Raw genomic sequence first — 13,693 nt, 5'->3', positions numbered from 1 at the left:
AAGAAGTGTCATTTTAAATAGGAAAGCATTACTTTAAAACAGCAAACCAAGGAAAACAAAGCTTTTACAAAGAAGTGGTGTCACTGAAATATTTCCTGAACACAAATCATTAGTTTTGAAACTGTTGCTGATCCATAAATTCTGATTTCTTGCAGTCAGAGAAACACTTGCTTAATTTATATATGCAGATAGAGCCTTCCTCTGAAATAGCTGACAATGTCTTTCCTGGGCTCTGCACTGAATTTAGAAGACTGATTTTATTCTTACTTCAGATTACCTGGTTTCTGACCAAAATGGGGCACACTGCATTTAAAATGAGATATTAAACAGTGCCGTTGCTGGTTTATATGTTCCCAACATTTTCTGTAATAGCTTCTCTAAAAAGTGTGGCATAAACAAAATCCTCAAGCACATTGTGGGTAAAATGGTTTCACTGGTGCTCATTTGCACTGACCTACATAGGTTGTTCTCAGGCTCCCCATTCCTGAGCAACGATGCTCATTCTGTATTTGTGCCAAGAAAGCACTTCATCTGCACCAAGCCAATTTTTTTGTAAAAGTACATTCTGCCATCAAAATAAAGGTGCAAATACAATTTACATCCTGTTAGTAAAATCAGGAAAAAACAATCTCAATGAAGAAAGAAGGCAGGGTTTACCCATCCAGTTATCTTACAAACATGTCTGTATAGATCTAATTTTCCACATTGCATCAAGAGCAAAGAAAACCTAAATTTCCATCTAAAGTCATCCAGGGATGGAAAGAATGGAAAGAGAAACACATTAAGAATAGCACTGCTGATTTGTTTATTCTAGGGGAAAAAAGAAAATCTGTCTCCATTCCTCAGTAACTTTTCATAGCCTTCTATATTTCAATGCTCTAAAGCATTCTGCAAAATGTATTTAACACAAAAATACTGATGATGGATGTTTTATTTTACTAGTATGCTATGTATGACTATCTAAGATTTTGAAGTGTTATGGGATGAATAAAATAGGATTCTTATTTTATACAAAGAAAAGATGTCTTAATTAATGAAATTTTCCAAAGAAAGAGAATCTGACAGGTGTTAAAACTCTGGACATATGGTATGTAATCTTGTTTCACCTTAGTAAAAGATTGCCATCTTTGGGTAAGGATTTTATTGTGGAAGAGATCAAGGATTATTTTTTCTTTCTTGGTTTCCATGGGTGTAATATGCTGAACATCACATAGAGTGTTCATTGAGACTTCTCATTAAAGTCCCATTAAACTAATATCCCTCTTAGAAAGCAAAGTGCTAGTTTGAATTACCCAGTTTTCAGGTATACTTTCTTTAAACTCAATTTCTTTTCTCTGAACTTGCTGACATCCGCATGATATAAATAAACTGTTACATGAGCATCCAAAATCCCTTATAGAAAAATAGGAATAATTACTAGGGCTCAGGCACTCTGAACCTTCTGTGTAAAACATACAATCAATGCATATCATATGTGCTTAAAAAAAAAACAAAACCAAAAAAACCCCAACACATCCTCCTTTGATCTCAATTTATTTGTTTCCTCACCAGAAAATTAACAGATCATAACTTTCTCTGGTTTTTCCTCAGGACCAAAGGTGCCCCCTTGATTGGTGAGGATGCTCCAGTGGTTATAAGTTTCCGATTTTCCCGTAAATAATTGCGCTGTCGAACTGTGGATGATCTTATGTAAGTGCCAGTAGTAACTACTTTTGCTGCCACTGTAGGTGGTACATTCTGTGGAGGCAGTCCATTGATTTCGTATGTCCACTGCATTGATTGTGTCTGAAAATAATGAACAGAGACATGAAAAATAATCAGGGATCAAATACCTTGAAAATTTGTCAGCGATTTAAGATGCTACATTGATTTCAAAAGATATTTATCCTTTTCCATGTAATGTACTGGAATAACATAGAATGAGAATTGCACTCCTAAAAGAGAGAACTGAAATCACATTTAGTTTATTCAGGACCAGGTACAACAAAGATGAGAAATTTACCTTCCCTGGCTGATCTAAAATGCCTTTTTTATTCAGTAAATCCCATAACTCTCTATGCTTTCCAATAGTATTTAATTATTTCATACTATAATATAAATGCCTCAGGTTTATACTGGAGGATTTAATTGCAGCTTTGTTATTGGTGATAATGGTATTTTCAAATGGTGGAATTTTTGCATTAGAGAAACGAACAAAACTAAGCGAAAAAGATTCTGAGTATGCACAAGAGAATTGCAGTTTCATGTTGAAATCTTTAGTTTGAAGTGTATTTATGTGAATTGAAAATGACACTCTTCATTTGCTCTCTGTTTATAACTGGTCTCTAGGAAAAGAACATATGTTTCTATGTCATAACTTGTAATGCTTGGATACTTGATTCTTTCTGACTGAGCATGTGGTTTTTATTCTTGCTACACATCCCATCTATCTGTACTTAAGGACTACTATTTCTATGAATAATAAGGCTGTATGACTGTCTACCTCCCATGCCTCATTTGTGTCCTGAAGCAGAATTTTGGTTGCTAAAAACTCATGTGTAACTTTTTCAGATCTTTCAATCATTTTCCTTTCAAAATGTATCACTTTAGCTCTTGAATGCAGGTCTTTATTCCAAGTCTTTAGCATTTTCTGCTTTTATATCTAGGAAAAGGTATATTCCTGAATTGTAGTTTTCTTTTCTCCTTTTCTTTAAAAAAAACCCCAAAACAAACCACAAATAAACAAACAACAGAAATATTGCAAACTCTCAAATTATGTTTATTATGTCCAGCTTTGTACTGTGCAAAAGAAGGCCAAACCATTCCTTGCCCACTTTAGGCATGCACTGTCATCAATTCCCTCATAGTTAGTGGCTGGAAATTCCAATCCCCCAGTGTCTGGAGCCTTTTTTTTTTTGTTTGTTTCCAAGATAAAACTAGTAGGGAAGACTGAGTAAAAAATAAGGCATGGCATAGGTCTTTTAAAATATAAATGTGAAATTTGTTTCTTATACAGAACATAGAACACAGTGCTTGAACATAATATATAGAACATATTAGAGACTTTGCAGCCTCAGAGCAGTGAAGTCGTATGAAATAAGTGATATTTCCAAATTCCCAAGGTCTGCCTTTCCACATTTGGCACAGCACTGCAATCACACAGCTGTGGTGCTTGTGGTTCTAGAGCAGGTTTGTTGGTACTATCCTGGTGTGTTGAACTACAGAGACATTGCTGGTAGGGTCACCTTTCTCTCCTGCTTCAAGTCATAAGGTTTTATCATTGCAGCAAGAGTTGTACTTTATGTAATTCATCTCCCATTTAAAACTAACTTCATCTTTAGAACAATCAATTGTAGATATCAGCATTACATCTAACACCATTTTTCATCCAAGGAAACAAAAGGTCAGAGAGGCTCTGTATACTCGGAAATCGATCTGGAAATCAGTGCAACAGTCCAACTCAGAGCTCTGGAGTTTTTCCCTCAGTTAACAGTCCAGCCTCCAACATGGTTCTGTGGCCCATTTGCTCATTCCAGTTTGAGCATTCCATTTCTGCTTTGCTGCTGGGCATGTCAGTACACCAAGCAGATTTGACCTACAGAGAGGTACCACAAAACCCATACAAATTGTGACAAATTCTCACATAGGATAAATGCTGCCCAGCATTTCCAAAGTGTAGTGTGTTTATTTGTTTTGTTATTTATTGCATTCTGTCAATTAATTATGGTCTAGGTAAAGCACTACAAAAGCCATAGAGGTGAGCAGTCAAACTCTAAATTTTTCTACAGTCATCCCATAATTATAACAGCATAGAGAAGGGGGGGGGGGAGCAAGTAAAGTGGCTCTTTGACGGTATTAAGTTTTGTTACATGTTAGTTTTATATTTGTCATTGAAAAAGTTTGACTAGATGTTTATCTTTGCTATCTTTCATATGCTTTTTCTATCGTTCTAATACCCTGTTCATTGCTAAAGTGTATTTAAGGGATATCACTGCAAGCAGTTTTGAATTTATATTGCAGATATTCAACAAGAAGAAATTTCAGAACATTAAACTGTAAACTCTTCGGCAAGGCTTTGTTCTCTGCTATGTACTTATGCAGCATTGACACTATTTCACAGATATGCTGAACAGACTTACAGCACTTAAATGCCATCACCATATGAATCTCTATTTGCAGTGCTTCTTGTCAGACAACTGGTTTTAACCAGCATTTTGGCGACTGAATATATACTTTTCTGCACCAATGTTGAAAGATTAGATGAGTTTTTTTGCTGTGTATTTTTAAAGAAACTTCAAAATTGGCAGTACTGATTTTACATAGTGTCTGCTGAATGACTCACCTTACTCTAATAAGATTAGTAAACATGAGATCTTAGTACATATTTCACCATGTGTGCATAATTTTTCAAAATTTTCATTACTATTTTTCTAAAATCAAAATCTAATTTAAATTTAATATTATTCTGTGTAAAACAAGCCGATTAACTCATCTGTATTTAATACTGTGAAATGATCTAGTAACTCTACTGTCTGCAAAGATAAATTCCAGCAAAAGCAGGTGCAACATGAACCAACATCAGTATCTTATGTCCAGAGATAAAGCTGTCATTTAAGAAAAGTGGGTCTCCAAAGTTAGCTAATTATTTTATTAACTTCAGTACAAAATGAAATGTTTTATCTCCCTTTACTACAGCAGCTAACCAATTGAGTTGAAAGAAAATTTAACCTCAGGGTCATATTCACTGTGTGCAAGTCTCATTGATTATTCCAAGGTCAGAGAAAAGATCTGTTAGGTATTTTAGCCAGTAATTTAAACTGAGTATCAAGTTACTAAAAAAATTAATCTCTGCTCATGAAATCTACCCATATTATAACTGTACTGTCTATAGTGTTAGTAACAGTTTGAAGTGAGATTTAAACAAAAATGGTGGACTATGCCATCTGTCAACTTCGTTTATCATCAGCATCAAATAACTGATATAGACTTCTGCAGAGTAATAACCTTTTGTTAATTTCCTGTTTGCTATAAAGATATCCTAGATTGTATGTTCAGAGAAAAAAAAAAGGTTGTGGCTTGACTTTGTGAAAAACCCTGCCTATTCTGTTGCTCTGTCAGCTGTTCTGTGGCAGGAGACATTGGTATTTGCCTGATGGAAACTCATTGGGTTCAATGGAGAAATCATGGGTCTTATGACATGAACCCTTTAGATAGAATCCATCAAGTTAGAAGAAAAAAAAAGGGCAATAACAACAAAACACTTCACCCTAATTTATCACCATGAAGTATGGTAGTCCATCTATTGTAAATCATGTATCACCATCCAAGACAGTTGGAGATGATCATTGTGAAAAAAGTGTGCATTTACACAGTGACTAACTGAAAAAAAAATACAGTTGTTTCAGTTCAGCACTTTCTGCTAAAGGGGAAACGTGTTACACACATGGAAAAGAGTTACTATAACTGTCAGCATAATTTGGAGTAGTTCTTTGTTTAGCACTAGAACCACCCAGAATTCAGTAATTTTCAAGACAACTTAGACTTCAGTAATTTTCAATAAACCTTAGACAACCACAAATATGTGTTTTACTAGAATACTTTATTTCCAAGGATAAAATATTAGGTTTTCAAAAGCTGCTGAAGCCATAAGTATTTTCTTCAGTCTAAGTCTGTTCAGCTTAACTTCAGTAACTATTCTAACCAATAAGAAAACTGCAGTAAGAGCAAGTCTACCAAGTACAAAATCCATGCAAGGGCCTCAAAGCTGCTGCCTTGGGTTTCCAGGTCAGATGTTGCAGCAAAGGAAAACGTGGATCATGTTTCAGACTTTTCTGGAATGGTTGGGAAGAGACTTCCATATGATCATCTATATATGACTATATAATTATGATACAATGATTTGCAAGCTGCATTTACTTGCCTCAAAAATAGGAAAAAAATTCCCAAATCAGAGGAACTCTTCCTATTTTTAAGGCAATGCAGTTTACTGTATCAAATTTGGAACAATTCTAATACCATCTCTGGTAGTAACAAAGTCTGAAGATGAAGGCATTGAATCTGCTGCAATCTGTGCTATTGACTAGAACAGAATTATAAAAGAGAATCTCTGTTAAGAAGATATATCTGATATAAACACAGGTATTTAAGAATCCCAGGCACCCTGTGATGAATATCTAGGCCTATTTCACACGTAATTTAAGAAGAAAGACCACACCACATTCTGAATGTCCTTGACAATCTGAGGGAGGATTTCTTGCTGAAATGAATGACTTTCTTTTTTCAAAACCTCAACATTCCTGAACAGAAGTGTGAAGAGAATAATAATTTGGCTCACTTGGTTGGAGTAATGGCCACCTGCAGAGCTAAATCGTTCTGAAAAATGTTTTTAAGAATTCAAAACTGAGCCATACACTGCCACTTTTTACTAAATAAATTATTTAAGTAAGTCATTTAACCATCTTGATGGTTGACTGAGTAATGCTCATGAAGTAATGTATTCAGCAAATACTGGTAACAGTCATCAAATAATTTATATGAAAGTCTACTTTTTTTTGTGTCCAACCCATTTTTACTGACAGTTCATGACTCATAGAATTAATTTGCAAAACACAGATTATCTATATGTATTCACTGTAGGTTGGAAGTGCTATTGAATTACATGCTAATTAATTGCCAAAAAATGTTCATTAGGAGAGTGATAACTATTGGGAGCAAGGATCAGGAATTTCAAGGAATATTGTATGCCAGTTAGCTTCCAAACAGTGTGAACTCTGCAAAATCCAAATAAAATTTGAAAGACTTCCAAAAAACCTAAACCACAGGAAATTACAGGTAGTGCATCAAATATTTCCTGGCCCTTAATTTATGCTGCACTGGTGACAAGTAAATAAATGACCAATTATGATCAGTGTATATGGAATGCAAATAAACCAAACTTTTATGTGAACTGTGTAAGGGAAGAGCAGAGGCAAGAAAACTCCTGGATCAAAACAATGATAGTCCATTAAGTGAGTGAAAGAAAGGAAAAAACCCCAAAGCAATAAAAAACAAGTGATCTAAAGGCACTCACTCACCACCTCCCACAGGCTGACAAATGCCTACCCAGGCTCTGACAAATTTCTAATGAAGAAGATGGCTGCGAATAATTTTCTTAGATTAGAGAACATTTCCAGATAGAACTGAAATTTCCTTAATTGACTTCTACAATTCAAATATTAGGTGTTTCAAAACGTAGCTCAGAGATTATGCAATCGAAATCCTCCAGGATCCTCCACAGTCTTAATACCTTCATATAGTAATGGTCCTCATATTTTTATCATCTTTTGGCATTATCAGAACAATAGTCTCAATAAGCAAAGTTACCATTCCTCATGTTTGTGAATGAAAAATGTTGAGTATTGATTCTGCACTCTGCTTTTAATCATAAAACTCATGTCAACATCAACACAGGTGATATTTAATGTGAAAGTATTTCATTCTGTTTAAGAGATACAGTTTAGAATAACATTAACCTATAGTAATTAAGAAATCTACCAGGAACAAGGCAGAACGTGTTTCCACCAAGCTACTGAATATGTAATAGTACTGCTTCCTTTTAAGATATGCAGGCTTTCACAGACAAGTTTAGAGAAGCCACACCTGGGTACTGTGGCTGGCACACTGCATCATTTATTTCCAGAACAGCATGACAAATGGTTTTGATATGCTATCTTCCATAGGCTAAGTTAGTGATTATTCAGTAATAAAGGTGCACAAGCCTGACTTCTGGAGGGCTTGATAATGTTACCTGCAATCTGGTTCACTCTGACACCTATTTTATCATTTAAGACTTATTGTGTGTGCCTTCTGCTTTAGAATATCTCTGAAGTCTCACACATGAATTACAAAGCAATTGCTCAGGTCTCTAGCTGAATTCAGCACAGTGAAAGCAAATTAACTGCAAGCCAACAGGAATACACCCTTTTCCAAGGATTTGCCAGCCTCCTGGCAGCTCCACCTTGTGCCTGGCCATGATTACTACCCCAAGAAGCCTTTGCAGAGCATCCCCCTGCTCCAGATGCATTTTGCCATCCCTCAGATCTGTTGGTTTTCTGTTCAGCTTGACAGGCACACCCCAGCTCTGAGATGTCACTGCAGCTGAAGAATTCCTTTCTTTCCTCACAGCATTTTATGGCTTATCTGAGAAGTGTGTTCTCTTCACTAATTTATCATTAGGGGCAATACTTCTTTTTTTTTTTTTTTTCAGTTAGAACTGTACTGTTTATGTAGGCAATTATAAATTTGGAAGTTGTATTATAGAACAAAGCCTATTAAAAAATGCTCTTCAGGCACCGTGTCACTGTTTCTTACCTTAGCTCAATTAGGTTATGATGTTTTTTTTCAAAGCTACAAACTTTTTCAAAGAAACAAGTATGATTACTTTCCTTACTGGCTTTCTATTATATTTCATTCTTTGATCTATATACATTTTTAAAGTAATTTTCTATGTCACTTTTGCAAAATTAAGATTCCTAACAGCTATTTAAATAATTATCTAACTTCAATTGTTTTGATATGTGGCTGACTGAGAACAGAAGTTTTAATGATGGTTAAAGAACTTTAATTGCTTCAGCAAAGTAATTAAGGTTCCCTGCCATTAATAAAATCTACTGTAAGTATTCATGAATATTAAAGTCTTAAAGAATCCACAACATATCCCATGAAGTACCTAATTTGTTTGCAGAAAATACAAAATAGGCAACAATATTTCAAAAATATATATATATACATTCAGTTAATAAAATGTACACACATCCTAAGTTCTGGTAGAGGCAAACTGTAACATAAATATCTTAATGCTAATTAGCTTCTCAGCATTGGGTTCTCAGCAGGGTAACAAAACAAAAAAAATTTGCATGTACAATATTTGAGTTTAATGTTTAAAACAAACGGGAAAAAGATGACTATAGGATCTTTCCCCATAATCCTTACCTCCTATTTTCCTTTACAATACAATTGTAATGATGAACATAAACTAAAGAATTTACACTGTTATCTCTGCTACTTTACAGCTCAATTATTGCTGTTCTTTGAAGCACACAAAAATTACAAGTCTGCTACTCACTATTCAAAGAATTTAATAATGAAAATATGAGACTGTTAGGACTATGCCTTTACCCTCAGAAATGCAAAAGAAATTTTAAAGCAAGAGTACTGTAGTGCTTCACTGCAGCAGCATCAGAAGAGAGGCACTGTAAAAGAAAAGAAGCTTCCTCACCATTTCTAAAAATAGCCCAAAGCCTCAGCCAGTACATTGGATAGAAAGGATACATACAAGAGAAGTTCTTCAGTGTTAGGTCTAACATAATTGTATTTCACCACCTCCATTGTTATTCCCCAAATAAAAGTGATTTAATACCCCTTTTGCCATCTAACTAAATCTGTCTCTCTCAGGTCACTAATGAAAAGGATTTCAACAAACACAAAAGGCAGAAATGAGTATCAGGTATTCTCAACATGTCACCAAATTTAATTTCAGGTCAATGTTGAGAGCACAGTAGCTGAATTACACACAGTTGAAGATGCTCTGGCTTCCATTAGAACACAGGAATGAAAGCTTGTGTGGAGAGGAAAGGGGGAAGTCTGGACTACACAAAAGGCTTACCAATAACAGCAAAGAGAACACAAGCCTCATCAAAACATTACTGAAACCACTTAATACTTCAGTTAGACTAAAAACCTTAGAAATATCTCTAACATACTGTGATGGAGTTATATCAGTCCAAAATGCACTTATGAGCATCAAGAGTCCTCGATGTATTTTTCAACATACAGGAATAGACACAACCAGATGTGATCTGATATCTGTATGCAACATGTACGAGTGACTGTTTTCCTACACCCACACACAGTACCAAAGGTGGAGAGGTAAAGAGCCATATGCCTAGATCATAACCAGAGCCCAAGATATAAGTAGATGTAGGCTAAAAATCCAATTAGACAAAAGCCATCTGTACTGATAAATTCAAAAAAGGAAATACCTTTGACCATTGTGTTTGTCCCATTCCAGACAGATTTATGGTTAAAACTCTTTTTAGTGATGGAAGCTAAGTCAAGGACAAGCATAGCTAGTACATTTACATGTGTCGTGCCTAAAAATAGGAATTCCATTCCAGAACTACATTAGATGTTTCTGAGCTCTGTAGCTGTGTAACACAGCATCTTGTAAATACAAAAGAGAGAATATATGAAGTCAGTTATCTTCTTTTTCAAATGGAAGAGTGATAATCATCACTACTGTTGATGTAAAGAGACTAAATTAATCAAACATTTAATACAGTAAAAGAAAACAAGAGGGATTAAAGGACTTTCTTGTTTAACCAGGATTTGAATTTCTTATTCACTGTTATATAAGTTGTCACTTACAGAGATAAAACAGTAGAGTGATTTGCCATGCATCTTTTTATCAACTTTGTTTCAACCATCTTATTTCTTAAATCAATATTGCTGTTTTTCATCTAATATAGTAGCCTGAAAACATTGCCAGCGTGCACTGAATAGATTTAGAGTGTAAACTATGATTTATAGAGAATGTGGGGTGTTTGCTGCTACTGTATGTTTTCAACAGATTAATTCCTGCAGTCATATGAACATTTTTATTACTGAAGGGATAAATACCTTAAAATGTCTCCTAACCTTCAGACTTACACAATATATTTGCTTACAAATTATTTTTGATTATTTTGAAGCTTGCTTCCAAAGAGCTATTCCTGGCTTTGTGCTCTGAAATTCTATCTTCTACAGTTTAGAACCTAGCTTCTAGTGCCTTTGATCCTAAGAGGTATAATACAATTAAAATCAATAACCTAGGCCTCACATATTCAATTACTCACATATTCAATATATTCTCCGCCAGTTCTTAACGTGATTATTTTGATTCTTTGTGAAAGTCATGTTGTCTGTGGAGTTGGGGCAAATGTATTAAGATAAGTATCTGTCTTTGATGCAGATAGCAAATGGATAACACAGAAATTAAAATACAATATGCTTTTCCAGCTTGTCACGTGCCAATTTTCAAAATTGAGTTTTACTTTTGTCCATTGTGAAGAGCAGTAAAATAATACGAGCAGTTGTGTGTTTGAGTGCTGCTCTTTGGTGTAGGATTTCTTTTCCTGCTTGCACTCCTGAAGGTGTATTTGTGTATTGCTCTCAGGAAGGCTCACCTCAATTACCAGTGTTGCTGTATGCTTCTTGCCATACATCCTTGGCTTGTATCCCACCGTTATATGGGTTCCCATGGTGCCTGCTGGAAGAAGTTCTCCAGCTTGTGGCATTACAAGGAAATCAGGATCGCTGCCTGCCAGGAAGTGTGCAGTGAATGGCTCCGGGGAGCTACGGAAAAGCACAGGAGGTTATTGTGTATTTTACAGTATCTTAATAAATTTTATCTGCATTTAGGCCACCATAAGGTGTGACTCAGGAAAGATGGCAGCCCATGGAATGAATATAGAATATTAATAGCATTCTTACTTACAGAGTAATTAATCTGTAGTAACTGTTTATTTATAAATATTTCTATTCTTTATATACAGGGACCTGCATACCGGTCTTCACTTTCGAACACATTCATATGCTATTATAAATATTATAATAAATACAGAATAATGATAGAATTTGCCACTAGAAAGAAAATAATCATTTGACCTGTAAAGATATAACAACAGTGATAGAAGTAAATTCCATATCAGAGTGAAAATCCATTTTTCCTATTAAAAGCTCTCACTTTTCCAATCTCTAATCAAATAAAACTGACAAGCTACCTATTTTATCATGTTTTATGACCAGAACTGAATTTGCAATCTGGTAGAGTGTTACTAGATTAGGAGGGAGTTCTGAAAGCCTCGAAATGAAGATATGGAAAATAATAAATTTCTATGACTGTCTTTACATTTTTTATATCCCATAAACTGAACACCTTAAGATATTGCAATAATAATAATTAGGTTCCTCTATTGATATTATTTTATAGCTCTTATCACAAAGAATTTCTGTCACAGGTCCCGCAGATCTTTTCCAATGGCTTGTTTCATGGTAGTGCTGTTGGACCCAAAGAAAATGCTAATTCCTGGTCAAAACAGTGGCTCAGTACAACAAAACAGTCTTAGACCAATCCCAGACTGGAGCCTGCCTATTGCAGTTCCTCAGGGAGTCCTTGCCATAAATGTTCTCAGCATGAAAAGAATATTCATTTTTGTATTTTCTGGTGAGGCACTCTCTTTTTAGTCTTTATATGTGTTGCTGAGGACAAGTCTATCGCTATCTGGACAGAAAGAGAACATATGAAATTGGAACTAGAAATACAATGGGATGGTCAAAAATTAATCCACAGCACTTTGCCACCGTACAGCAGGGCAAGTGTCATACACGCTTAGAGGGAACACATTTTCAGTTGATAAAACCTGAAGAAAGAAAAACTAATAGCATCCCAAATAAAAGCTGCTCAAATCTGTTTATTCATGGACTGTCACACCAGAAATAATGCTGCTTTTCAAAGAAAATGCTCACAAAGAAATGAAATTTAATATTTTATGGCAAGACATATCTCTACGGAAATGTCCCACATTTCCTGGACAAGCTCTGTTCTGTGGGTGGTAAGCTGGGCCTATGTCATCTTGTTTAAAAATAGCTCTCCTTTGGAATATGTTCTCACGAAAGGTTTTACCATATTCAAAATGCTCTCATGAAAAAAAGGTTACATTGTAGATTTATAGAAACAAACAGTGTGAGTGTAGAAAACAGAAACCAAAAAGCTTCTGTGGCTTAAAAAAAAATAAAAATTAACTGATATTTAGCAGTGCCATTAGACTTGGGTGCATCAGCAGATTTAGCCTAGCTTTTACTTTAGGTGACAGAAAGGTGGGCAAAACTACTGCATGTCTAAAATGACATTTTGTCTTGTGACATCAAACTTATGCTAACAACTTCTTTTTGTGGTGCCTAAAGCTGTGCAGCTGAGTTTATAGCCCTGGGCCATAAGCACTAATCCTGCTATGGCCTGAGTTCCCATCTGTGTGCTGTCTAAGCCTTGAATTTTCACATCTTTGTTTCCCACAAGGCCTGCTCAGCTGTGAATGCCTAGAGCATACTTACTACACAAAAAGAGCAGGTAGGGGATGAAAAAGAAGTGACTGAGTAGCAGGGTAGAGCACTCATCAAAAATGTCTGAGATAAATATTCAAACCCTCATTCTGGAAACAGAGACCTGAACACAGGTCTTCATTTCTAATATCATTGCTCTATAGACTAGACTCAGAAACATTTTAAGACAGTACTTTATCTCCAATGTTCAGTCTGTTTTCCAGTGAGTAGTTAGAGATGACAACTCCTAATAAGCACTTTGAGTCTTCGTAAGACATACAAGAGCTTGACTCTGACTACAGATGTAATGATGAGATGCTAAGGGAGATGAGACAGGGGACAGGCCACAGGACACAGAAGACACAAAAAAATAAGGATTTCAGCCTTGAAGAAATTGTTTTTTAGCAGGGTGCCATGCAGCAGAGACCTCAACGCAGTCAGAAAATACACAGGAGAAAAACCTGTAGTTTTTGTCTGGATAGGGAGACCAGACAGTTAAAAATGAAACTGTCACAAAATTGATCTACAGTTGTGCATTCAAGATACTTACCAAATCGTCAGAGAAGAATTACCTTATTGCATCAACCTTGTCAGATTT

At 35.4% G+C, this 13,693-nt stretch overlaps 1 protein-coding gene across 1 annotated transcript in view; it reads right to left on the bottom strand.

Moving 5' to 3' along the window:
• Positions 1–1,517: 1,517 nt before the first annotated feature.
• CFAP47 (cilia and flagella associated protein 47) overlaps positions 1,518–13,693 on the bottom strand; it is a 278,312-nt gene continuing 266,136 nt past the window's right edge. Inside the window, exons 63-64 of the mRNA XM_032680035.1 lie at positions 11,181–11,349; positions 1,518–1,785 (exon numbers count right to left, since the gene is read on the bottom strand). Of these exons, the coding sequence (XP_032535926.1) occupies positions 1,564–1,785; positions 11,181–11,349 (391 nt within the window). The 3' untranslated portion in view covers positions 1,518–1,563. The remainder of the gene's footprint in view (positions 1,786–11,180; positions 11,350–13,693) is intronic.

This window comes from Chiroxiphia lanceolata, chromosome 2 (genome assembly GCF_009829145.1).
Source record: "Chiroxiphia lanceolata isolate bChiLan1 chromosome 2, bChiLan1.pri, whole genome shotgun sequence".
Classification (NCBI taxonomy): domain Eukaryota; kingdom Metazoa; phylum Chordata; class Aves; order Passeriformes; family Pipridae; genus Chiroxiphia; species Chiroxiphia lanceolata.
The sequence above is the reverse complement of the archived record's forward strand: the minus strand, read 5'-3'. Positions and strand labels throughout refer to the sequence as shown.